At 43.4% G+C, this 27,622-nt stretch overlaps 1 protein-coding gene and 2 long non-coding RNA genes across 9 annotated transcripts in view; 2 read left to right on the top strand and 1 right to left on the bottom strand.

Moving 5' to 3' along the window:
* Positions 1-27,622, bottom strand: part of EPHA6 (EPH receptor A6) — a 792,264-nt gene that overhangs the window by 10,549 nt on the left and 754,093 nt on the right. For all 7 annotated transcript variants that reach the window (XM_070508536.1, XM_070508537.1, XM_044771750.2 and 4 more), the window contains 2 exons: positions 17,774-17,923; positions 1,773-1,966 (listed from right to left, as the gene is read on the bottom strand). In XM_070508536.1, coding sequence (XP_070364637.1) covers positions 1,773-1,966; positions 17,774-17,923 — 344 coding nt within the window. The remainder of the gene's footprint in view (positions 1-1,772; positions 1,967-17,773; positions 17,924-27,622) is intronic.
* Positions 7,712-11,855, top strand: LOC139045212 (uncharacterized). Its single transcript, XR_011503111.1, has 2 exons — positions 7,712-8,702; positions 9,152-11,855. It is a non-coding gene; the product is annotated as an uncharacterized lncRNA (long non-coding RNA).
* On the top strand, positions 18,552-20,402 carry LOC139045395 (uncharacterized). The gene is made up of 2 exons (XR_011503722.1): positions 18,552-18,914; positions 20,056-20,402. It is a non-coding gene; the product is annotated as an uncharacterized lncRNA (long non-coding RNA).

Genomic DNA, 27,622 nt, shown 5'->3' with positions numbered 1-27,622 from the left:
TGCGGGAGCTTCTTGGAGCCTGGACATCACTCCGTGGAACTCTCTCCCTTGCTGGCTTCCGTGGTTCTGCTCCTGCCCCGCTGTCCCCGTTGCCTGTCTGGCTCTTCCTTCTCAGTATCCTCGGGGTGTCTCCTTCTGTTCATTTTCAGATCTTGGTGTTCCAAAAGGTTGCATTCTTCATGTTCTCCATGGGTCATCTTACCTATGCTGAGAGCTTCAGCTACAACCTGTATGCTGTGGCTCTCCAAACCGACATCTGTAGCCCAGATCTTCTCACCTGAGGTTCAACCTGTCAATACAACTGCCTATTGCACCTCTCCACTTAGATGCCCCACATGTGTCTTCAACTGGCCTGCTCAAAATGGTCTCATTTCTATTCCAAAAACGTGTCCTTCTTCCTCTCTTCCTTAGTAGTAACACCATCAGCCAGCTTGTCTAAGAAACTTGACAAATACCCTTGATTCTTTTCTCTCCTCTTCCTTCCATAGTCAACAATGACCAAGACAAATTTTTCTCCTCAGCTAACAATAAATCCATCTCTTAACCCCTGACCCAAGGTTCTTCCCATTTCATAAGCCAGGCTCTGATCTTTGCTAGTTTGGACTGCTGCAAACATGACTGACTGTCTCCAGTCTTATTCCTGATTCGTACTCTCGATCTAAATCAGCCCTAGGGGGATTTTTCAGAAACGCAAATGTGATCACTCCATTCTCTTGCTTAAAACCCTTCGATGACTGCCCATGCTTTTATGATAAACCCCAAGTGCCTTCCCCTCCCCCTTCCTGCGTTAGGGAAGATGGGGAGAGTAATAGTTTAATCTCTGGCTATTTCATGCTTGGCTTCACTTTAATGAGGCTGCCAATTAGTGATTTAGAGGTGAACTCTTCTGTGCTCTGCTGAGAGCTGAGGCCTGGCCTGAGCAGTCCTTGAAGAGCCCTCAGCCTATTGTCATTAAAACCTGCCCTGACTTGAACCTGTGACCTCAGGTTGAGCATCTGTGTATCCTGTTGGCCATCTTGAGTCAGGAAAGGGATCTTTGGAAATGCTTTGGTTGTTTCTAAGTACAATTTGGCCTAAATAAGGAAATATATTTTCAACTTAGTAATATTTTAAATGTGATATTTTCAGACACAGACGAGAGTGTTTTTTTTTCTCCTCTCCCTCTTCTCATCACTGCCTTTCAGAGACAGGTGAGTAGATCTCCTCAACTCTCCTGACCTTGACGGAATGGCAGACGAGTGCCTTCATTTTCTTGTCTTGTCACCTTTTTCTGGTTTTAGGAGTGGAAAGTAACAACAGCTGCGTGTGATCATATCTGCAGGAAGCATCCTTGGTCCTGGCTGACTCACACACTGCCCCTGCCTGGCCTGCCAGTTCAAATACAGGGACCGAACATGGACTGGATGAGAACCTTAAAGGGCTGCTGACACACAAACTCCAGTTATCAAGGTGGGGAAGGATCAGTAAATAAAGGAGGGATCTATAAATACCGAAGACCCACACGGGAAAAAACAGAAAGAAAGTGATCCAGAAAGATTCAGTGTGGAGAAAAGAAAAGGGGAACCTGTTTTCTTGTGAAAAAAACACATTTTTTAAAAATGTTAATAAATCATTTTTTCAGCTGATAAAATACAGTTTATAAACAATATTCTAAAAGGTTAACAATTAGACGGTTATCAAGGCAAACCTTCTCCTCTCTACCTGTTAGTCTTGTCTACAGCCTGAAAGAAATCAGGGTTGTCAAGAGGGAAAATCAACATTCTGCATCTTACACCAGGACGTCCTCCACCAGGGTGTGAAGGGCACTGGGACTGCGGATCAGCTTGTCAAGGAAGCTGACGATGTCGGTAAATTTGGGTCTGTGATTTCTCTCCTTCTGCCAGCAATGGAGCATCAGCTGGTGCAGAGATGCCGGACAGCCCATAGGAGCCGGGAGTCTGTAACCTTCTTCAATGGACAGGATGACCTAAATGCAAACATACACAGGTTATTCCCTCACTTTTCGGGATAAGTAATACTCATGCTAAATTATAACTCCTTTTTATACAGGAAGTAGAAGCCAGAGTATGGGAAGCATGGAACTACCTGTGAGCATAAGTGTCCAAACAGGGATAAATACAAAGTTGAGAACAAGAATTGCAAGTATCTCTCTAGCATCTGCTGACCCCTCTGTGAGGAAAATACGTTTCTTAAACATGTGGTATACAGAAGGGAGATTAAGTTCCATCACTATGTCGAGAAACAGTTCTTGTGTGATTTAGCTGAAATGTCTCAAAACCCAGCTAGGGCGTAAGACAGCCAGCCTCAGGTGGACGCATTCAGTGCAGACCACATGCGACAAACGCTTTCAGTAAAACTGTACTTGTGCCAAAGCACGGAATTCCTGAATCAATTTTTATCCTTTACAATAATGTGAGTGTGCATTCTTTTTCCAGCCATCATCCCTTCTTCCTTCTTTATTGCCTATTTAATCCCTCTTACTTATTCAGGCTTTCCCTTAGTCTGACACTGACGTAACTGTGAAGTCCTCTCGTGACTTCCAGGGTCATTTAATCTTTGAAACGCTATCAGTGGCCAGCTTAGGGCCGCAGAGCAGCAGGAGTGTTCAGCCTGAGCATCCTCCGGCCAGCGCTCTCCAAAACCCTCGGTGCTGACGAGATGTTTTCTGTCCAGCACGGAAGCAGGGGGTCACAGGTGGCTGTCGCGCACTTGAAATGTGGCTGGCAGGACTGAGAAACTGAATTTTTAGTTTTAGTTAATTTTAATTGATTGAAGTTAAATTTTAAACAGCCACATGCGGCAAGTGGCTACCCTGTGGGACGCTAGGGAAAGGAATCTCTATAAGGAGTCAAAGTTAAGAGTAACAAGATGACAGCAAGCACTTTTTTTTAGGCTCAGGACATCACATACAAGATAAGGCAGGATACTCATCTGTTTAATATATGACTCACCTGGGAATTTCCTGACAATGCGATAAAACTGACCCTGAGTTTATGGAGCTTATTTTTTAATGAGGTATTCAGAGGTATTCATGTCAGCCTTTATTCTCACACCATCTCTGGGAGAAAGACAAAGGAAAGGGTTTATTTTCCTGCTTTTTGAGGTGGGAAAACTGAGGAAGAGACTAATATTTAATTACAGGTACAATTTGACCTAACCCCTGCCCTCCATCAACCACAGAAACATCAAAATGCAGGTGTTAATGTTGTTGACAGAAAAACTCTCTTTATCGTAGCATCGTCTGCATGCTTTCTGTAATTTAAAAAAATACATCTTATTGTAATCTCTTTTTTAACTGACACTTCTTGACATGACTCTGAAATATCCATAATTCATGCAGAGGCAGGGTGTGAAGGGAGCACTAACATGGCTTCCGGAAGCTCTTAGCCATCGCGTTAGCTCCATCAGAGGCAGCACTTTCTCACAGTCCCCTCGGTGGCTCTGCGACCAGAGCACTTTAACCTGTCGAGACTCCAGCATTTTCCCCTCATTTTATATTCCATTACTGAACAGGAACTTTTCTCGTCTGTTTTCTGACTACTTTTGCTACCAACTAGGCTTGGATTTTAAGACATTTTGCAACACATTTTAGTCAATGTGTGTAAAAACGCTTGTAATGCACCGGAACTACTATAAGTAGTTTTCAAGAGCAACCGAGAAGGACTCTAACATCCCGCCCTAGGAGAGCTCACTAGTCAATCTGCCACAGTTACTAATTTTACATGCACAGAATATAGATGACAAGTGAGGTTATTTTCTGAGAAAAAATTAGCTGCCTTTGTGGAGTATCCCTCATGTGCTAGGTGCTTTGCATATTTTTCTTCATTTACTGCTTAAAATAACCCAATGTGGTAGTTACTATTATCCTCATTCTTAAGTGAGAAAATCTAGACTCAGAGAGGTTATGAAACTTGCCTAAATTCACACAGCATAGGTGGCAGAGCCGGAATTTGAACTTAGTTTCTTTTAGCTTCCAAACTTTCCCTCTGGCCAGCCCCCAGAAATGCTTTTTGGATTTCATGATACAACACCTTCCTCTCCAATTTTATACCATTTACATAATTTTTGGAGTGATTACCATGTTATCTTTTGTCATAGAATCTGATAAATGGACTTCGATATGGTTTATTTTGCTTCAGGAAGATTAGCCCTGAGCTAACATCTGTAACAATCTTCCTCCACTTTATAGGTGGGTCACTGCCACAGCACAGCTGAGGAATGGTGTAGGTCTGTGCCCAGGATCCGAATCCATGAACTCAGGCTGCTGAAGCAGAGTGCACCGAACTTAACCACTAGGCCACAGGGCCAGCCCCTTCAATGTTTTATTTGGATCCTACGTTTAATATTCTGGGTAAATCAAAAACATATTTACTTCCCAGTTTGCAAAATGTAACCTCTGATTAAATACAGTCATTTCTGAATGCCTCCGAGTCTTGGACACTCTTCTATTGCTGTATCTGTTACATTGTATCGTAACTTTTTCATCTTCCTTTCCCCTAAGGCTATACATACTTGAAAGCAGAAGTTATTTCTCTAGATTTTGCATTCTCATCATTTAGTACAGCACGCGACACATGAATAAACACTGATGACCTAAAGAAGAGCTATTAGAAGAAATTTTTGGATTTTCCTTGATAGAGGGGCAGATCCTTAGGAAGCTTGGAGCCTGAAGGCACCCCAGATGGATTCAAGGCACCGCTGTGAACATCTGAAGTCCCCTCTCAAGGAAACACTAATAAAAACTTGGTGCACCAAGCAGCGCTGTCCAAAAGGATCTCGTGACCTCACGCTGGTCGCCTGGCTGCAGGGACTTGCTCTTCTCTGAGACTGGACCAAACTCAGCTTCCTGTGGGACTAGTGGCTTCCTCCTCTTGTCCAAGGGGTTGCCGTTTCCTAGTGCCCGAGGTCCTTAGCTGCAGGGGAGCTGACTTTCCCAGTCAACTCCTGTAAACGTGATGCCCAAATCCACACTGCCTGGTGCCAGGCAGGCTGCTTATTTTCTTTTGACAAAGTTGCCCTCATGATCATCCTGTAAGAGGAGAGTGTGACAAGACAGCGTGGCCCCTCGCCTGCAACCTTTAACCACCATGTGTGGAGCACTGTGTTTGGTCTCAGCAGGCCTTTCTGTGGGGGCAGGAGAGGATGAGGGCTCTTGACTTTTCTTCTTGTGACCTTGGGCTTTTGAGTTCCCTCAGTTCTTTAACTTGTGACCTTGTGAAACGTGTCTTGAGCCGCCTGGTTCATGACAGGTGTCAAACATGAAGGGTCCTGCTTTATAGGCTAATAGTACTAACAAAAATAACAACAGTGACAATAATAATAACAGCTCACAATTCCTGAGAGCTCGTGGGTACTTCCAGGTGCCAGTTCTAAATGGGTTACATGCATCAAGTCTTTTTTTTTTTTTTTTCCTAGGAAGATTAGCCCTGAGCTAACATCTGCTGCCAATCCTCCTCTTTTTGCTGAGGAAGACTGGCCCTGAGCTAACATCCGTGCCCATCTTCCTCTATTTTATATGTGGGACACCTACCACAGCATGGCCTGCCAAGCAGTGCCATGTCTGCACCCAGGATCCAAACAGGCAAACCCCGGGCCCCTGAAGCGGAACGTGCGAACTTAACTGTTGCACCACCGAACCAGCCCCCAGATCAACTCTTTTAATGCTCAGAATAACCCTACGAGGCAGGTGTTACTGTCATCTCCATTTTATAGACAAGAACTTAAACACAGAGAGGTTTAACTTGCCCAAGATCACACGTCTGAAAAGCCTGCTTCGAAGATAGCCAGAGAGAGATGTAAGCGATATGATTCACAAAAATGGTTAAAAGATGGAGCATCTTTCTAATGGATTTTTTATTTACTCATCCAAACAGATATATACTAAGCACTTTAAATGTACTTTTTTTTTTCCTTTTTCTCCCCCAAAGCCCTCCAGTACATAGTTGTATATTCTTCGTTGTGGGTCCTTCTAGTTGTGGCATGTGGGACGCCACCTCAGCGTGGTCTGATGAGCAGTGCCGTGTCCGTGCCCGGGATCCGAACCAACAAAACACTGGGCCGCCTGCAGTGGAGTGCACGAACCCAACCGCTCGGCCATGGGGCCAGCCCCACTTTAAATGTACTCTTGAGCACACTATGTATAAGGAGAACATAATGAGTAGAAATACCTCTGTCTTTAGGAAATGTACAGGCTGGTGAAGGAGACTGAGGAGTATGAACGTGGTAAGTGCCACCTGGAACAGGGATCATGTGCAAGGAACACCTAACCCAGCCTGGAAGGCTTCTCAGAGGAGGTGAGCTGAATTGTGAAGGATGTGCAGAAGGCTGGGTTGAAGACGAGATATGACCTGATCAGGAAATGAAAGTAGATTCCTGCGGCTAGAATAGAGTCTTCAAAGAGAGGAATGGTGAGATTTGAGGCTGAAAGCTTAAGTAACAATTATATTCCTTGAGATCATGAAGGAATTTGCATGCTACAAACAGACTGTTTGCAAAGGGGAAGAGGATTTTAGTAAGTGAACTGCTCCTCTGGCTGCGATGTGGAGAGTGCATTGGAGGGCGGGCAAGCCAGCAGGAGGCCCACAGTGACCCAGGAGAGAGAGGAGGGCGGCCTCAGGGGAGGCAGTGGCCGTGGAGTACAGAAGGGGACTGGTGGGACAGGAATACAGGACGGGGTGAGATTAGATGTGGCAGCAGAGGGAGGAGACACGAAGACCTTCTGGGTTTTCAACTCAGTCAACTGGTAAAGAGAGAGGACCCAGGAGGAGAAGCAGTTTAGGGGCGGGAGTGATGGTGAGTTCAATTTTCTCTGAGCTTTCTGATTTCAGATTCAAGTAACATGTACAACTTTGAGAGCTTATTAAACACCAAGTTCTGGGCTAGGTTTTTCACATAGCTTACTTTATTTAGATCTCAAAATACCTTATGATGTGAGTATGGTTATACATATTTTATAGGTAAGAAAACTGAAGCTCAAACTGATGAAGAGATTGGGCCGACACCACACAGCTAGCAATTCCTTGAAGAATGGAGGACTATTATCCTCCTGGTAGCCTCTGAATCACGGCGGTGGACGGGAAAAACCGTCCCATCCCTGATCGTTCCCAGAGTTGGATCTTGAGGCCTCTGTCAATGCCCTCACACCCCCCAGCTCTGCCATGACCGCTGCTGCTGCAGCACCAGCTCTGCTTCCTCTCAGATCTCTGGACCCATCACCTGGAGGACACTCCACTTCATCAGGGGTCCCACAGCTGCCTTGGGTTTATTTTGTTCAAAACTTACCTTGATCCTCCTGCGGGATTTCTGTCCTTTGCAAAGGGTACCACTCTTCTTCCAGTGACTCAAGTCAGAGATCAGGGAGTCTTTGGGGCCTCCACCTTCCCTGATGTTTAAAATTAGGTCACGTGGTTCTATCACCTTGCTTTATTTTAAATCTGCTCTTCTTTTTTTTTTTTTGAGGAAGATTAGCCCTGAGCTAACATCTGCTGCCAATCCTCCTCTTTTTGCTGAGGAAGACTGGCCCTGAGCTAACATCCGTGCCCATCTTCCTCTACTTTATATGCAGGACACCTACCACAGCATGGCTTGCCAAGTGGTGCCATATTTGCACCCAGGATCCGAACCGGCGAACACTGAGCCACCGAAGCGGAACATGCGAACTTAACCGCTGCACCACCGGGCCGGCCCCTAAATCTGCTCCATTTTAATCCTGTCTTCAAATGATTATTTCTCATTTTGATCATGGCACCAGCCTCCTAACCAGTCTCCTTATCTCCACTTCCCTGCTCCGATCCTTTCCCATACTGCACCCACAGCAATCCTGCCGACGTGGAGCGGGCTCATGTTCCTCTCACGTCGGAAATTCCGCCGTGGCTCACCAGGAGCCTGGCCTCAGTCCTCACTCTGGGTCACCGCCCATCTCACCCTTTGCACTGGCCTCTACAGGACACTTGTGGCCTCTCAGCTGGGCGACCTGAGCTCCCCAACAGCAGCAGCTGCTTCTTCTTTCCATGCGTCCCCAGCATCCAGCACAGCGCCTTGTCGAGTCAAAGGCTGGAGCTCGGCTGTCATACATGTGATCTACCAAAGCCGTATTTTGGGGGCAGCTTGAGAAAACCTTTATCTCCATAAACACGTCTTCTGTGAGAAGTTTTGTTTTACTCCTTAGTTAAGGGCTGACAGGGAGCCAGGAGCACGTGGGTGCTTTGTCTAAAAGACTAACTGAGGTTGTTATTTTAGGATGTGAAGTGGTGATAATTAACTGGAGAGAATTCTGTACCAGTTCAGCTTTATGACAGTTGTAGGCTGTCATCCTTTGGAGAAGAGTTATATAAGGTTGTACCCTTATTTAAAAAAGTAAGGAGAAAATTAAAATGAAGTGAAAAATATGAAAATGACTGCAGTGATGATTTCCATGCAGAGATGCAAGGAATTCGATTCTGTCAGAAATTATTCTCTATAACCTGTCCTGCTTCCTTGTCATTGAGCAGCCTAGAATCAACAGTGGGCTCAGCTGGGGCGCACGGCAGACTGTTCTGCTCTTGCTGAATCTGATGAGTTTCCACTTGTGTTGACAGTTCCAGGATCAAAGCAGGCCATGTGCACCTTTCATTAAAACAAGCAGACAAGGAACAGACAGTCCACACGAAGACGCCGAGACATCCCTGAATGGTACCTGAAACAAGGGCTGCTGGGCTGTGCGGGTAAGCACGTTTTACAAGCCTGCTAACTATCTCCAAAAAGGCAGCGCATTGAATTTGGTTATTCCTACTTTCTTTTAAAGGAACGTGTCTTAAAATTTTAGCAAGGACTGAAATGTACATTAATAAATGGAATGTGAAATAATTTTTTTAAATCTTCTCCCTACACATTCCTTATGACTTTGTGGAAAAGCTATAATTTCAGGGAGAAGGGGGCTGGGGAGGCAAAGGGTCCCAGTACACACTTACTTGCTGTGATAACGATTACTTCTACGTATCAGGGTATTTGGATTCATGATACAATAATACTGAAAACACTGGTAATGTATTTTCCTGATAAGCGATAGAAAGGTTGTGTCTACATGGGGGAAAGGAAGGAAAGAAGTGGGATATAAGTTAGTAACATTTCTAATCCTATCCTTGTTTCCTTATTCAATATTTTCAACATCCAGGATTAAAAATTCAGTGAAAGGCAACCAAGACCCCAACGACATTCAGTGCACATTGAGAAAGAAGGGGACAGAACGGAGAAAGAATAAGAAACAGACAGAAAACACTTTTTCAGAGGCATATTTGTGATTTGTAAATCCTTAGGGCATGGACACCTATGATTTCCTTTTTAACTTTAAGATAAAGAATTTCTTAAAACTCTGCACTTACAACAGCTCTCAAACCTCATGTTTTGGAAGTCACGACAGAATGTCAAGAACCCATGAAAAATGGAGAGTGCTGGTCCTGGCAGGTCACCACCTTTCAGACTGTTGAGGGAGTGGACTGTACACGGAACAATAGGAAGTGTGGGACTGTCACGGGTCACAGATTGCTCTTGACACGATTCATCATTTGGGAAATCTTTACCCTGACAGGAGGCACACCTCCCGAGACTGAGAAGACGAATACCTTCCACATAGCTGAGCTTCAGTGTAAGTTGTCGAGAGAGCCTTAGTAACAGAGCCCGGATTGCATCAAAGTCATAAGCTGTCACCAACAAGTTCTGGGTGGGCAAGTCTCTGTCTCCACATTAATAAAGGAAGAACAGGATTCAGCGCCAGCAGTAGGACCTTTCAGTTCAAAAAGCTGCGTTTCTAGAGCTATTGAAATGGAAGGCTCACTCTGCAGGGCCTTTGCTAACATCCCCAGACCTCAAGGCTCCACAACCTCCAGATCCAGATCTGGCCTCTGTTGAAAGGACTGTTTTCCACAGAGCTCTGCCAGCAGGGAGATGAGGATCCAGACACGCCAGAGCGCAGCCCGGGAACCGCGACCGGCAGGAGGGGAACCCAGGTGCTCTTTCCTGCGCCAGTTCCCCTCTAACAAGCTGTGCTGGTTTGGAAATATAAACAGACTCCAAATATACATTTTTGAAACTATTCTTTCCTTAAGAAGCCAATGTTCTTAAAACTCAGAGCCATTTTCCCAAGCACTCTTAGGGAAAAAACCAAATGTTTCTTCGCTGGTGCATCATTTTGATTTTAGAAAGATACTAGGCAACGTTCAATAATATATTTCCTGGGCCCACTAAAAGAATCTAAACGTTACGGGAAAACAGTTCATGGATACAAAAGAAAAGGGGATTTTAAAATGCCCTCTTTGTAAATGCTCCAAAGAGAACAAAAGATGGAATAAAAATTATAAGAGCTAAGGATTACAAACATATTTCTTCCAAACAGAACTTGAAGGTATGATTAATTTTTCATGAAAACGATGTTGGCATGTATACATTTTCTAGCTTTGTGGTCATTTAGTGAAAACACTTCCCTTGAAAATTATGCTGTGGTTAGCATATTGGTTCCTGGTTTCCTCTACTTGGAACTTCATGATCTGAATTATTTACAGTGGTGAGGGATTGCATCCCATAATACCCTCTATTACTCTTGCCTCTGTGCTGACATGCATCACACTAGTGTAATTAGTATGCATTTAATTAAAATGCTGCTATTGCTTATGTACCAACAGTAGGAATTACTGAAAAAATGAGAAAAGGAAGGCCATTTTGAAAATTGCTTTCGTAGAATATATATTCAAATAGATGCAAAAATTCCCTCTGTAATATAGAAGGTTGAAATCATGGGAATGGGCCTTTAGCAATTTACTGTATCTTACACAGATCATTACGCAAGGACCATTACATAATAAAGTGGAGTTTGGAAAATCTAATCAGAGACAAAAATTGGAAATGATTGGACTCTCTGAGTCATAAAATCATACTGCATTTCTAGGTAAGTGGATTCTACACATCCACCATTCTTGGCTGAAGTACTGACCTATAATTGAGAAAGGTTATAGAATTATCAGGACAAACAAGCATATGGGAAAAAGTTATTTTTTTCCTTTTTAAATTTTCAAAAAGATCAATTCAGACCAGGTCAAAAGGTTGTTTCCAACCACGTCACCTATAAAAAGAAAATCTTAAATATAAAGTTTAATTTTTTCCTTAGGTAAGCTTCAGAAAGCAATAAAAAGCAAAACCCATTATTATATAAAAGATTTTGAAAAGTAAAGAGGAAAAAAACCCCCAAACCCTGAGGCAGCGCCCTGCGTGCGGCCCTGAAGGCCAGAAGGGATGTCCCCCAGTGCTGCTTCTCCAGGAAACCGGACCAGCTCTGCAGCTCGGGCCTAAATGAGACCATACCCGGAGGCCTCTGGCTTTCAAACTGCCTCAAGAAGAACAGATTTTGTTTTTCACTTTTAAAAAAGCCAGTATCATGTCAGGGAAAAACAAAACAGAACAGAACCCGAGACTCCAGCCTTGCATTCGGGTCATTAGCTGGCGCCCCGTGCCCTCCCGCTCACGCCGCGCTCGGGTTTTCCCCACTCGGCTCTGTAACGTCGCCTCTGCTCCTGCTCCGCGCCCGTCTCCTCTGTCAGCACGCCTCGCCGAGCAAGCGCTGCAGGGCGGGCAGTGCCCCGCGTCATCGCCGGAGCCTGGGCCGCGCCCAGCATCACCATGTGCTCCCTTCAGCAATTATTTTGAACTTGTATGAAAATAACATAAAACATAATCCTGCAATACCTGGGGAAAAAAAATGCTGGAAAGCAACAAGGAGCTGACACCTTCAGTGTGCCTGTGGTGTGTTTCTGGTGATAGGCTAACAATTACAATTTGATTTTAAGCTACTGCCCTTAATACTTTTAATAAATACAATAAATATGGTACATTTTATAAATTTTTAATATCAAGACACAAAATACTGCAGAAAAGACTGATGGTTCCAAACAGCAGTGAGTGAGTCTACATTCTTTTGCTAACAGCCACCAATGGGAACACCTCTCTGTGACAGAGTGCGACATCATTAAGATGCTTTGATCTCGTTGTGTAGAGCTTTTGCGGTTTGGAGACCCCCTTTGAAAATCAGACTCATACAGTACGGCCGGGGGGTACAAGTGTGCACTTGGGAGGAGCAGGGGCCTTAAATGTCAGGTCCTCCCTTAACCAGCTAAGTAACCTTGGGAAAATTACCTAAACTTTCTAGGCCTCAGTTCTCTTACTTAGAAATGGGAGCAACAATAGTGTCTACCTTAGAGAATTATTTTGAAGATTAGATGAGCTAATAATCTAAAATACTTAGCTCATGAGCTCAAAGGGTGCAAACTATGATTGTTCGCATTAAGTAACTAAACCAAGTGCTTTACATACATCCTTTCTAATTCTTTCAAATCCTGCAGTTATTTTGAACCTCATTATAGACAGTTTCTCAGAAGCTTAACCCACTTGCCTGAGATTACATGGTCAGTGAGTTGCAGATTAGGGATTTGAACCCAGGTCTTTCTGTCTCTAAAGCAGTGGCTCTTAACTGGGCATGATTTTTTGCACCCCATCTCTGACTGGGCGATATCTGGGGACATTTTTGGTAGTCACAATGGGAGGGTGATACTGGCATCTAGTGGGTAGAGGCCAAGGATGCTGCTAAATATCCTACAACGCACAGGACAGCCCCACATAAAGAATCATTCAGCCCAACAGGTCAGTAGGTCACTAGTTCAGAGGTTAAGAAACCCTGCTCTAGAGCTCTCGTGATCTTTCCAATACGTCTGCCGCCACACTAGAATACAGTGATACACATGATAATATTTTGGTGGTATTTGATGTTGCAATAAATAAAGTTGCTCTTGAAAACAATGTATGCCACAAAAGGACAATATAGTATGTCTCTGGCAGCACATCTGCCTTCCTTTGGGGTCTTCTTCCGCGCTCCATGTGATTACAGGGAAATTGCCAGTCACAGTGCTCCGCCCGCCTCTGAATGCACAGGCTGGCAGGTACTGCAATCAGCTGTGACAATCACAGTATCTGTTTCCTGGCATGGTTTTGGTCCAGGGTTGGGCAGGACCCTAACAGAGCCAGCCAGAGTCTTCTCTGGGATTGGTATATGAATTTTCAGAGAGAAGGTCTCATTCTGCTAAAGCTGCTAAGCAGGCATGCTGAGCCCTGCAGCCTAAAGAAAACAGCACAGAAGGCCTTTGCAGTAGGAAAAAATGAGGTCAGTGGACCTAGGGAAGCATTAAAGATCCTGCAAGAACCCTGGGATCCAGAATCACTAAACTACCTTCTTAGTCTCATGAACAAAAAAGTTGATTTTTACTTAAGTTAGTTTGGGTTGAGTTTCTGCCATTTATAATCAAAAGAACCCTGAACAATAGAGTATACACGTCTTTTTGGCATACATTTTAAAAAATAACTATTTTGCATTCACACCATGTTGTTTCAGTTAAAAAAAGATAGAAGCCAACTCTTGAGGAGTGCACAGTCTATGCGTCCACGTCGGGGCAGGGAGCAGACTTCATCTCCTCCCCTGCACAGCGGGCTCTCTGAGAGTGACGACTGGGTTTTCCAGCTCTCCGTGACCACCCGCATGCACACCTGGTCCAGCCACTGTGTCAGTAAGAAACTGCGGGATGGCTGTTATCTTGTGCGGGCTTTCATGGTGTGTCCCACACACTCTGGCTTCTCTCATTTCCTTTCCCTAATGTACGAGACCATTGACTTTTGGGAAATTCATTATATTACTCACTAAAATAGATTCTGCAAACTCACAACTGTAATAAAAATATGCCACAGTCTGAAGAATGGAGGGGCTATTTAATAAAAACTATCTGAAATTTCCCAAACTCATTTAAAATATAAGACATGTTAACATGCCATATTTAGCAAGGCCCACAGCTTAGTTAAATTCACCAAAATGTAGTAAAAATAGAAAATATTGAAACAGAACATAGTTGAATTTTTATGGCCCAAAACATTCCTTTCCTTATTTAAATGCACTTGGGTTGCAGAAAGTCAAACCTAAGACTATACTCTGACCAAACAGATGAGAAATGCAGGACGAATGGGGACTAACCAGTGCTGGAGTGGGGCAGCTGAGAAAGCTTCGATTAAGCTATTTCTGCTTCCAAACAGAGGTTCTGGTTACAGGATCTGTCACAGATATGCTGACTTCCAATATGTTAAGCTAAACAGAATTCCAACTTTCTTTACTGCAGCAGCAAAAAAATATTCACAAGATACACAAAAGATTTTAGCTCCTACTACTTTCCCCTAGTCTCCTACTGATCGATGACCTCAAAGATCTGTTTTTTTTTGTTTTTTCCCCACAGAACTTTTTATTTTCCTCTTATTTCAGATTCTCGCTTGAATATTGTTTGGTAACCACTCAAAGCCCATGGAAATCACCAGCTTGGCTCCCACCTGGCCCTCCAGGGCCATCCAAGCTCTCAGGGGAGGGAGCGTTCAGCCTGTGCTGTGGGCGCTGGCAATCCTGAGCGAATGAGAATGGGCTTAAGGCGGAGTCTACTCCTGGCCGCAGCAGCCCCTTCTGGTTCCAGATATAGCCTTCATGGCCAAATGAGGTTTAATAGACAGAATGGCTCTCTAAGTGGTCATCTTGGACACAGATCATCAATACACAGGGCCAAGATGGCTGGGCAAACTGCTGGACAAGATCCAGGAAGGGAGGGGTTGACAATAGGGCTTGGACCACTCCAGGCAACAATTAGGAATGATTCACATGGTGGTCTCTGCTGGAAACTACACATTTGGGCTTTTTCCCTTCGAGGCCGCGCTCCTGAAAAATCTGTCCTGTGCTCTGGTATCTCTGCTTGTCCCCTCTCTGCTCTGTGGAAGTCCCATCTATTCCCGCACCTCCATGGATTCAGTAATATCCTAAACTTCAGAAAACAACATCTGCATCATTCCTTTGCTGAGACAAGGATGATAACCGTTCCTCCAGAGATTATAAAGCCATAGCATGTTACTGTTAAAAGGGATATTAAAAATCACCTAAGCCATCCTTTTATTGTATTTATTGGTCACGAAACTGAGGCCTTAGTTAAGAGACTTTCATGGTTGAATTATAGTCTACATAACAGCAGCCAGAGCCACTAACTTGGTGGCATGATGTGACCCAGGCAGTAAAGTGCTATTCCAGGGGCAGCAAAAATGATGGAACTTCTCCGTGTTTATTTGTGTCATCCTATTATAAGACAGACTGCACATGAATATCTAATAGGAATGACAAATTAGGACTTTTATGACCATAAACGTATGACTTTCATGAATGTGTTTGGCAGTGCATATGACATTTAAAATCAAACCTCTAGCACTTCTCATCTTCTTCTCTTGCTTTTTTCCCCTGAAGAAGCAGTGATTATCATGTTACAACCCATATCTTTTACTTATTTACTTTGTTTACTCTGCCTCCCTCTCGCTAGAATGTAGGCTCCATGAGGACAAGACACCACCGGCCCCAGGTGGGGGCTACTCGGGCTGTCAGCCAAACCAGCAGCCCCTCCCCCTTCCCTCCTGGCTCCCGTCAGCCTTACTTCCACCATCACTCACTACCGATTCTAGCGAGATCACGTCGCTTCCCCATGCCTGTTTCATGCCCAACTTGGACTGGGGGTGGACTAGACAACCTTTACGGTCCCTTCCAGGTGTAACATTTGTTTTCTGTTGCAGCTCTAGTTCCTGGCACAGAGAAGGGATCCAGTGAATATTTTGAAGTGAATAAACGACTATATTAGTACAGTAGTACTTGTACATACGTGCAAGGAAATGCACTCGTCAGCTGTGAATGCTCAAGAACCTTCTGCTGGTAAGGCTATATTATTAGTAAAGTTTGGAGCCTTCTGAGTTGGGCAATTTTTAATTATAAATCTGAAAGGGAATTGGTTAAGACAAGGACTAAATGGTGCACCAATCGAGGAGGGTGCTTGACGGGAGGGCTCTTCCATACCGTGAAGACTTGAAACCATCAGGAAGACAACTTTGTATTCTGCAGATTTGCTTGAATGGCCCATTTTAGCTGTGTCGAAGAAGACAAGTAGGTAAGCGCTGTCCTAGGGTTGGACTAGAGCAGGAACTATGCTACGTGAATCCAAGGCTACTGTCATCTCGGATAACTGGTTAAAAAAATCAAGATAAGGGGCCAGCCTGGTGGTGTAGTGGTTAAGTTCATGTGCTCCACTTCAGTGGCCCGGGTTTCATAGGTTCAGATCCCGGGCATGGGCATAGCACCACTTGTCAAGCCAGGCTGTGACGGCATCCCACATAAAATAGAGGAAGATTGGCACAGATGTTAGCTCAGGGCCAATCTTCCACACACACACAAAAAACCAAAAAACAAAAAAAGAGATGAGTTTCTTCTAGGAGAGAGGGGACAAATTTCTGCTTCTGAGATTCAATTTTAAGAAGAGCTGGAGAGGCAGTCACAAGTTGCCCCAAACAAGGCCGGGTGGCAGGGAAGAGGCCCTTCAAATAAAATTGCCTGAAGAATAGTGGAACCCAGGCCTGCAGGCAGATGGCCTGGATTGAAGTCTCGGCGCCGGGAGTGGAGTGGAGGTTGCTGGCTACGCTTGCTCTGCACTGAAGGGCAGCTTCTCTGCGGGACCCAGCCCCGCTGGCTGTGCACTTGGCTGAGGTGCTTTGAGAGCGATGGCTGAGCATGTGCATGACTCAAACCTGCTGCACGTGGGTGTCTGGACCCCACATTCTCCACGGAGACAGCAGCACCCTCAGGACTGAGCAGCACCCAGCTTCGAAAGCCATGCCTTGTGGTAGGGAGGAACAAGAGCCATGGCGAGCTAACCCAAAGCCAGACTCTGTGCCTGGCAGTAGAAAAGGAGGACCTGCCTCTGTGACTGAACAAGTCCTTACGATACGTGGACAACTTGAGGTCGGGATTGGGTAGAGAGGTGGGAGGCGTGGAGGTGCCGCTCAAGCAACTGACTGGAACAAAGGGAAAAGATGTGGCAATAGTTGCGTTCTGAGTGTGTTTGGGGATTTTCTATAGTGACGTGGTCTCTGTTTTCGCCTGTGAACATTCAGAATTGCATTGGAGGCAATTTCCCATTGCCATTGTCTCAGAAACCGTGAGAGCCCTTGAGGGAGGCAAGTGAGTGGACAGAGTCTGAACTCTGCAGTGAAGAAGGGGGAAATAAAATATATTTTCCGTTCTGATGGTACACTTTGCATTGTCAGTGTGCTTGCATTTTCTGACTTCCGTCTATCACTTTGGACAGGTCATAGAGGTCAGAGGTGTGTTAACCATCCTGTTCCATAACATTAACCACCAGGTAATTTTTACAGAGAAAAGAGCAGATTGCATAGAGGATCACATATCTGAAAAGTAGATGACATATATTGATAGCACATTGCCTGAAAGCATTCGCTCTTTTTCTTCTAAGTGATGTCTAGTCTAAATTAATTTGCTCCCTACCGTGGTGCATTAAATTGCCCCAAGGAAGAAATGAAAGGCAAACAGTACTCTTTCTTTTTTGTTCCTTATAGGTGAAGGCTGCTGCAGAAGCACAGTCATGATGCATTAGAACAACGTGTGGGAATCTCAGCTGTAAGATGTGGACCAGGTACTGACGTGGCCAGCCCAGTCCGCGGGCCCTTACAACACCAAACACAGCTCAAGCGAAAGGTTACTCAGCTTCTCAAACTCAGCCACAGACCCTGAGCAACTCTGGCGAAGATAAGGGTTAATCTGAGTGAGGGCAAAAGGCACATTTCCCCCTCAGCGCTAATGTGTTTACACTCACAAAATGGCAGTGTAACTGTGGGAGGCACTTACATCTTGGTTAGACATTTCCCAGTAAGGTCTCTCTCCATAGGACATGACCTCCCACATGACAATCCCGTAGCTCCACGCGTCACTTGCCGAGGAGAATTTTCTGTAGGCAATTGCTTCTGGGGCTGTCCACCTTATGGGGATCTTCCCACCCTGCAAAACAAATTGGAGATTTCTCAGCTGGCTCACAAGTTCATTAAAAAACGAAGTGGTATTCCAATTAAATATCTTTTGTTAGAAAGATCTAAGTACTGCATGATAGCATTGTCATTTTAAATAAAAAAAAAATGTTAAAATGTCAGAAATATTTTCCTGTAATAGTTATTCAGTGAAAAGAGCTTTAATGGGAAATAAGTCACACTTCAGAAATATTTTATTTCATTCATTAGAGAAATTTATTTTCACTTGAGATTCACACAATTAAACCCACTATCATGCCATTTGAAGAAAGTTCCAGATTATAGGACATTAAAACTAAATATCATTCAACACTCATTAAACATTGTATTGCATGTATAAATAATAATGATAATAAGTTCTAACTTGATTAAAGACAAACGGTTTAATACAGAACTGAGACGTTCTCTCCCAAGTCAGTGTTTATCAGAACTGTATTTCCTTTCCATCTGCTGTGATTACAGTTATTTTAAATAAAACGATCCTTGAACATTATGCAAGTGCACCTGAGAAGGCTAATGTTTCTTTAGAACACTTTAGGCTAGTTTATATTTTTTGTTCTTCAGTGTTGAAGTTATCGTTTGAACATATTACAGAGATTAAATTGCACGAATTTAATCTATACTGTTCAGGTATTAAAGTCTGCTATTGTGCTATACTTTTTATCAGCATTTATTACATTTTATCTCTTGAGACACTCTATAAATCCCTTTCTGCTGTAACGACAAGAATAAAACAATTCCTCCCTGTGACGTGCAGTTTCCGCTGAGCGGAGGAGGGCGCCGCCGCCGCTAGATGGCGGCAGAGAGCGGGAGCTGCGCCCTGAGCGCCCGCCCCGGCCGCCCGGTCCTCGCCGAGGGTGCTCGGCAGTCGGACCCGCGTGAAGGTCCTCTCGTGGGCACACACCTCACACCGTCTGGTCGCCCGCCGGGCTCAGTGCGCTGAATCCAGCGCCCTGATTTTACAGGTGAGCAGACTGAGTCCAGGGGCCAGAGGTTTCGAGGTCCCGCCCGCATTCTGAAGCCCTTCGTATCTGCGACTGTTAGGGTATCATGTGGCCTTGATGCTCAGAAGTCAGTACTGCAGCGGGGGGAGAGCTTGGCTAAGGAACTTCAGTGTTTCAACCCTGAGCATCCACAACCAAACATAAGAGCTGCCTGATGCAGGAGGCCTGGAGTCGGGGGCTTTCAGCTTTGGGGCAGAAGTTAAAGGAAGCACCACTTAAGACCAGGAAGTTAAATTTACCCAGCTGGCGAGAGCAGTGTAAGAGGGTGGCCAGCTGGGGAAGGGAGACGCACGGGGAGGATTTATCCTTGAACCCAAAGTGGAGTTGCCAGGTAAAATATACGACCCACAGTTAAACTTGAATTTCAGAGAAATAAGAAATACTATTTTTAGTATGTTTCATGAAGGAATGTATTTTTTTGTATATGTCCCAAATATTGCATGAGACATTTATACTGAAAACATATTCATTGTTTATCTGCAATTCAAATTTAACTGGGCATCCTATATTTTATTTACTAAATCTGGCAACCCTAACCCAGAGCATTAAAAGAATTCAGGAATGGGAACACTGTAAATGATCCAACAGAACAAAAAGCAGTGTTATGAAAAAACTAGTGTGGTCTGTCCTTGGGGAGGGGACAAGGACGCTCCGACTGTGCACCAGCACCACACCAGCCTGTGTTTCATCGAGTGTTTATGCTGGAACGGCTCCGTCTTGGGCTCTGCACTTTGAAGCCACTTAAGTCACGCTCAGGCTTGTTTAAAACATGGAAGCCAAACTTCCAGAGAATAAAGACTAAATCTGTAGGTCTGACCTCAGAACAGAAGCAAGAGCAACAGTCTCATCTGGTATTTCTGATTCTGGATCTTTCTTTGCCTCTTCTGGCAAACAGTATGTGAAAGTGTGAATTGCTAGTCTTTTGAGCTGTTCCTTTGCTAAATCTTTGAATTCTATTAAGACAGGCTAAAAAGCGGAGTTAAGGGTTATTTTATGTGCATGCACTGGTAAATGATATCTCATAAATGATTCACATATAAATTTATATTTCATATAACTTGATATCACGTTAAATGATACCTTTGTCACTTTCCTTCCTAAGATTTTATTTTTTTCCTCAAGAGGTCGACATTACAGAATGTTTGATTAATAGCATTGCTACCTGTTATGGACTGAATTCATATGTTGAAGCGCAACTCCCAATGTGACTGTGTTTGGAGACAGGGCCTTTAAAGAGTTAATTAAGGTTAAATGAGGTCATAAGGGTGGGGCCTAATCCAATAGGACTGGTGTCCTTATGAGAAGATGAAGAGACGCCAGAAGTGTGTATGCACAGAGGAAAGGCCACCTGCAAGCCGGGAAGAGAGCCTCAGGAGAAGCCAAACCTGCCGACACCTTGATTTTGGATGTTCAGCTTCCAGAACTGTGAAAAATAAATTTTTATTGTTTGAGCCACCTGGTCTGTGGTATTTTGCTATGGAAGCCTTAACAGACTAACAGACTACCCCTATAAAAAATCAAAATATATTTTCCAAAGATGAGCAACATTGCAAAATGGACAGTACATCTTTATTTCAAATTCTGTTCCAAGTGTCATCTTGTAATGGAAAGTGTGAGGTAGAATAAATCTTAAAATAAAGTATGAAAAATTGGCACAGAAGTTTTAATATAGGAGATACAATTCTAATTAACAAAAGTACATGGTGACATGAACCTGAGAGTATGTACAAATGGGAATAATTCTGAGCGTATATGGGATGGAGATAAGGAAGCATTCAAATCGTTTATTCTAATAGGAGGATATATACTGGATACAGTTTATATATCAGTGCAAGATGAGACAGAAAGGAAGAACTCTAAGATCACCACAAGCAGGTCTCTGACTCTTCCCTACTCAAGAGGAAACACCTGGTCCTTTTTTTCCTTTTTTTAATTGAATGGTCCAACAAACTTTTTTGGCTTAATCTCATCTACTCATTTTTGCCCATGATCTTGAGTCACAGACGGAGGAAACGCACTAAGGTATTTTTTCTGAGAGCATGAACCACCAGATGTCTGTTTCAGGTTTCAGGATTGAACAAATAGTACTTTAGATTTGAAATCACAATCATTGGAACATTACATGTTGCTTTACCATATGTTTATGAGAAAACAAAAGTAGCCAAACATGCTAATCAAAATGAGTGAATGTACCTCAAACGGCTTCTCGTTTACTAATCCTTGCCTTGTGCAGCAAGCTTAATCACTTAAGAGGACAAGAAGAAACAGGAAGGAAGCAATGGATTGCTACTGAAAAGACTGTCAGCAAACCTTTTTCCTGTTTTGCAAGTCATCCTCAGAGCTGGTTGTGTAGGAAGTGGGAAGTGGAGTTGTAGGAGAAAAAATGCGGAAGAGGAGCCAGGAGCCCTGTATTTCTGTAAACCCTACTCCTGCCGAGTGGGGCTGTAGTACAGGTGTGTTTAACACACATCTGAGTTTTAGATCCGAATCCTCTCATTTTCAGCATAGGGAACCATCCACTGAAATACTGTAAAATTAGAGAGGCTTAATTCTGAAATCAAACAGAAAAATTCCATTGAGAAACAAGAACCCTTAAAAAAAGTGTCCATTTCTCATTCACTGGATTTGATGGTTATCTTAAATGCATGTGGTTTGAATAGACAACAATCTATGTGCAGAATTTCCTTTTCATATTTCCTCAATCTATCTTTGTAGTGCCCAAACCTCAATGAATGTAAGAATTACAGTACAGAAAATGTAGATGCTTTGCTTACAGATTAACTTAAGGAATTTCTAATGGCAATTTTGACTAAACAGTATTTTTATGAGCTGAAAATTCTAAGTGAGATGCAACTCTACTCCAATCCATTGTGTGACCTTGGGCAAGTCTTAACTCTGAGTCTTACACTTCAGATCAGCAAAATGAGGGGATTTGAATTAATGATCATAAAATGGTAAGCTATAATGAGTTTCAGTATTTGCCCACAGTTTCTCAGCTTCCACTACATTGTAAGGAGACAGACCATGTGAGTTGGTACCTAGATTGTGTGACAGATGGTCTGATGATAGATAGTAAAGGAGACAAGCACACTCTGGTTTTACATCTCAGGCCAATAATTAATGGTCATGGTGATGAGCCTGAGTGGTAAGGAAGAGTTAAAATAACCCGAACACTCTTTGTTTAAGAAGGCAACAGCATGGATAACATATCTTAGAAAGATATGCAACCAGGACATTGACTTTTTTTCCCTTTGGTTTTTTAATTCTTAATGCATAACCACTGTTTATTTGGAAAACTCATATGGTGACTTACTGATGTCAGACGAAAGAAGAATTAATGTGTTTACTGGAAGATCACTTTACATTATAATTTCTTATCAGTGGGACTGTCTGTGGCAGAGGTGGTCTGGTTTGAGGAGCATTGGTGGAGGAATCAGCATTCTAGGATCTTCTGCCTTAATTCACTATGGTGTCCTGGGAAGTCACAACGAATCACAGAAAGATCTCTCACACTAATTATACAGACAACCACACTAGGGGGATTTTCTTCTTTCTCTTGAGAATTACTGATCTTGAGAAAAAAGTCTATCTCTGAGCATCTCTTTCTAGTTTGTAGAAATGTAGTATTATGTATTTAGTATTACCAAATTTAGTATTATGGTGCACAACTGTATTATAGTGTAAGCCTTTTAAAACCACATCCCCCTATCCTGCTCTTAGAGGGGTGTGGACCACCCTTCTTCACTGAGCCTTATTGCTCTAGGGCAACTGTGTGAATTTTCATCCATTTCTTAAATATAGGGATAATATCTGTCCTTCCTTGAAGACAGACTGAGAACTATGATAGAATGAATTCATTCATGGATGCAAAGGAGAAAGCTTCTCATATTTTGCTTCTAGATCACGTAATCATTACATGGATTAAATGAGATAGTACACATGAAGCTCCTCTTCGCTGCCAGCACATGGCAGACACTCAGTGAATGCTATCTGTTCCCTTAACTTATGTATTTAAAATTTGTCCTTTCTTTGGACCTGCCTGGCTTCCAGCCCAGACCAGCATCCCGGTTCCCTCATCTAGAGTCACTGAGCCCACCCTATAGTGGCCAGGCTCAGGGTTAGCTCCTCCCACAAAGGCTTTCAGGAGCCAGAGGCACCAAGTCAGTTCTGCTGATGGACAAGGTCTGACTCAGTTCTGGTAACTTAGACCTGGTCTGGTCCAGTGTGAGGTGATCTGTGCATCTTGGTCCAGGGAGTTGGTCCCAAGCCTGCATTCCTGCCATCGCCCCTCCAGTGCCCTTCCAAGAATGAAGACATATCTCATTCAACTTATTCTTTCCCAAGTAGGATTCTGTTCTCAAAGAGCATTATCTGTGGTTGAATGTTGGCAGCCAGATTTCTGCCTACAGTTAGACTTGCCCGATAATGACTGTCTCTGGATTTCTTGCCTTTTCCTGAGTGTTTCCCTTTTCTTTGTGGGGTTGTGACACACTGGATAAGTTACAAACCTTCATCCCTCAAAAATGCACATGTAGACACACACACACACACACACACACACACCATTTTGCATCAGTATCATGGGATTCACAGGTGTCAGATTGAGACACTCTTACTGTAAAAGACCCTATTTTTGGCATAGTATTTTAACAATACAAGTCATTGGTTCTTAATAATAATTTTTTATAGGATAATAAGCACTCTAGAAATCTATGGTAAATAGCATTGTTTTAGGCCACAAACGTATGAAATAAACCATTTTTGTACTTTTACGTAAGACAGACTTCCTTACAGTTGCTCCCCAGGCTTTCACTGCCTGTGCCGGGACCTTCGGGTGGGTGTTCACTGAGGTCTCAGGGTCTTGGATTTCATGCATCCAGAGCCCACCAACTGTTTGCCTTGGGCTGAAACAGGCCTGCAGTTAGGTCTTTCACGGCTAAGTTTGTTTCTTTAGTGACTCTAAATGCCTTTAGGTGGGCGGGGCCCCCCCCAGAGCACCACCACTCCACTCTGCTCTCTCAGTCCTTCATCAGACACACGTGACCTGTTTCCGTTTTCCTCCTGGCTCCTGAAGGTATTGCTGTTCCCCCCTCACTGGAGCTTTAACCCAACTTCCCTGCCTGATTATGAAACAGTCATCTACTTTTGAAATTATTTAGGCCATTTTTTTCCATAAAGAATAGGGACAGATAAGGAACAACTTCAAATAAACATGAATGGATAACTTGCCAGCATTGTTCTCCATTCTCTGAAAAAAATTCTTACATATGGAAAGACTGCTCATTCTCCTCTCCTCACCCTATCTACCTGGAATGACACTACATTTTTATTCATTGTCTAAATGTACAAACGGCTCAGTGAATGCTAATTTTTTTGTTCCTGTAATAAAACTGTGCATATCGTGCTACCCAAAGCCTCAAGAATTAGAGTCTTTTTCACCTGCTTCCTCCTAAATTGCTCCTACAAATAATTCATTTCCACCTGGTTCTCAGTACTCTCTTCTGATGAGAACAAAGGTGATGCATCATTAAGGGAATAACACGATTCTTGGGGACATCTGTTAAACTGGATTTTCTATGCCATCCTATAGGGTAGATAAAGCAGGACCCAATGTTACTGTAAAGTGCGAGAATTAAACATACACGTTATTATGAGGATTGCCATTGTATCTGTGTGTAGTAACTTAAACACCACTGACAGGGTAGGCAGTTTTTCCAAAACCACCTGTCATTCATTATGGTTTTACAAATGGACTGTCTGGTGAGGACCCAAGGGCAAGGCTGATCCCCACAGAGACAAACGCTCTTCCCCAATGGTAGCGCTCTTCCCTGTATCATCTCTCCCCAGTTACTCTCTCTCTCTCCTTTTTGTCTTTTTTTTTTTTTATTGAGTTATTGATAGGTTACAATCTTGTGAAATTTCAATTGTACATTAATGTTTATCAGTCATGTTGTAGGTGCACCACTTCACCCTTTGTGCCCACCCCCCACCCCACCTTTCCCCTGGTATCCATTAAACTGTTCTTGGTCCATAGTTTTAAATTCCTCATATGAGTGGAGTCATACACAGATTATCTTTCTCTCACTGGCTTATTTCACTTAACATAATTCTCTCAAGGTCCATCCATGTTATTGCAAATGGAATGATTTTGTTCTGTTTTGCAGCTGAGTAGTATTCCATTGTATATATGTACCACATCTTCTTTATCCATTCGTCTGTTGATGGGCACTTAGGTTGCTTCCACGTCTTGGCTATTGTAAACAGTGCTGCAATAAACATTGGGGTGCACAGGACTTTTGGGATTGCTGACTTCAGGCTCTTTGGATAAATACCCAGTAGTGGGATGGCTGGATCGTATGGTAGTTCTATTTTTAGTTTTTTGAGGAATCTCCATACTGTTTTCCATAGTGGCTGCACCAGTTTGCATTCCCACCAGCAGTGTATGAGGGTTCCTTTTTCTCCGCAACCTCTCCAACACTTGTTGCTATTAGTTTTAGATATTTTTGTCATTCTAACGGGTGTAAGGTGATATCTTAGTGTAGTTTTGATTTGCATTTCCCTGATGATCAGCGATGATGAGCATCTTTTCATGTGCCTATTGGCCATCAGTATATCTTCTTTGGAGAAATGTCTGTTCATGTCTCCAGCCCATTTTTTGATTGGGTTGTTTGATGTTTTGTGGTTGAGTTGCGAGAGTTCTTTATATATTAAGGATATTAAGCCTTTGTCAGATATATGACTTGCAAATATTTCTTCCCAGTTGGTGGGTTGTTTTTTTGTTTCAATCCTGTTTTCATTTGCCTTGAAGAAGCTCTTTAATCTGATGAAGTCCCATTTGTTTATTCTTTCTATTGTTTCCCTTCTCTGAGAAGACATGGCGTCCGAAAAGATCCTTTTAATACTGATGTCAAAGAGTGTTCTGCCTACGTTTTCTTCCAGAAGCCTTATGGTTTCAGGTCTCACCTTTAGGTCTTTAATCCATTTTGAGTTTATTTTGGTGAATGGTGAAAAAGAATGGTCAATTTTCATTCTTTTACATGTGGCTTTCCAGTTTTCCCAGCACCATTTGTTGAAAAGACTTCCTTTTTGTCTTTTTAATTCACTCTACAGAAGACTAGCTACCCTCTACTCCCTCCCCAGAGCATTTCAATGAAGTTTTCTCAGCTTCCTATCTATTGTTTTTATGGCAAAGATCTATGAAAATTAGCACAGAAGTCATAGTTTTAAAAAATGCACATAAATCATAAAAGGGGAGTAAAGGATTAATACTTTTGACCCATTAGTATTGGGACACTTGATACATTAAATGCTGATATATTATATAAAATGATGACATTATTCTTCATGTATACAAGGCTAGAGCGTTTAGGAAGCATTTTTACTTGAATGGCCTCACGTGGATGTACACCACCAAAGAGTGACTACTTCGCCTTCTTATCATGTTGCCCTGTGAGAATAACACTGACAATAAGCAGAGATTAACATGTACACCATCTACCTCCATCCATGGTTGGATGCTATTTACTTGGGAAAAGTTCAGATCCCGTCATTAGGAAGAGAGCTGGTACAATGAGGCTCATCCATATTTATATGAGGATTATCTGCAAGGTTTCTTGGAAAACAAATATTCAAAAAGGATGGAGAGAGTGTGTAGGACTCCGGGACATACACAGGTGATTCTCATAGACCCCAGGTGCTTACTCTGGAGGGATCATGTGCAAGATGGCAAGAGGAGCCCAGCGCCTGGCTCCTCATCCCTCTTTTCCCAGTAATCTGCTTTGTGGTCTTGGGCAAGTTACAGATGCTCTGTAAGTCGAGGGGGTTGGGCTGTGTGATCTTGTGGTTCATGTGAAGTTTTAATCTATGATTTGTAAATACATATAATACCCAGCAGTGAAAACAGGAGAAGAAACAGCCTCATTTTTTGTGTGAGGAGAACAGCTTCCTGGCACTGATGTGCCCTCGGGCACTGTGCACACTGAATGGGGCTCTCCTGACAGCTCCACAGGGTTCCCACCGAGCACACCTGAGAAGCAGATCTTCTCTGGCGGCCATCGCAGGCAGTGCTGTGAGACATCAGTTCAGAGTGGAGCTGTGGCCTCAAATTACCCACTGTCAGAAAGGCTGGCTCCGAGGGTAACCGAGGAGAGACAAGACGGCACAGTTCCATCTCCAGGGACAGTCTACTTGGGTCCAGCTCCTTAGACTCATGAGCACTCAAGAGGGGAGGGTGCACGATCTTCTCAAAGACTGAGGAAGCATCTCTCTATGGGGAGGACAGGGCCCAGGGGCTCACATCCAAAGGTAGGCGAGAACTTGAGAAAAGTCTGGAAGGACCTGGAGCTGCAAATACCAAAAAAGGTTTAATACAAATAAATCTATTTTCAAGGTAGACTTTGGCCGAGAGAATTATTAAAATGCTAGCATTCTGAGTAAGTTTTTAGTTGGGATAAACTGATTAAAATATGGAGGACAGTGTTCTTACATCCTCAGGGTCTTAGTTGAGAAAATTTACACAGTCAAACCTTTGTTCATCCATTATTGCAGCACGGCACGCTGTCCTGTCAGCTCTCCCTTCAGCTCCTATTCTGCTCATGATGTGACGTGCTCATCTGGCGCCTGCCTGTGACACCCATTGTCCGCCTCACTCATCTGGCACTCAGCGCCAT

Source organism: Equus asinus, chromosome 5, assembly GCF_041296235.1.
Source record: "Equus asinus isolate D_3611 breed Donkey chromosome 5, EquAss-T2T_v2, whole genome shotgun sequence".
In the NCBI taxonomy this organism is placed as follows: Eukaryota; Metazoa; Chordata; class Mammalia; order Perissodactyla; family Equidae; genus Equus; species Equus asinus.
The sequence above is the reverse complement of the archived record's forward strand: the minus strand, read 5'-3'. Positions and strand labels throughout refer to the sequence as shown.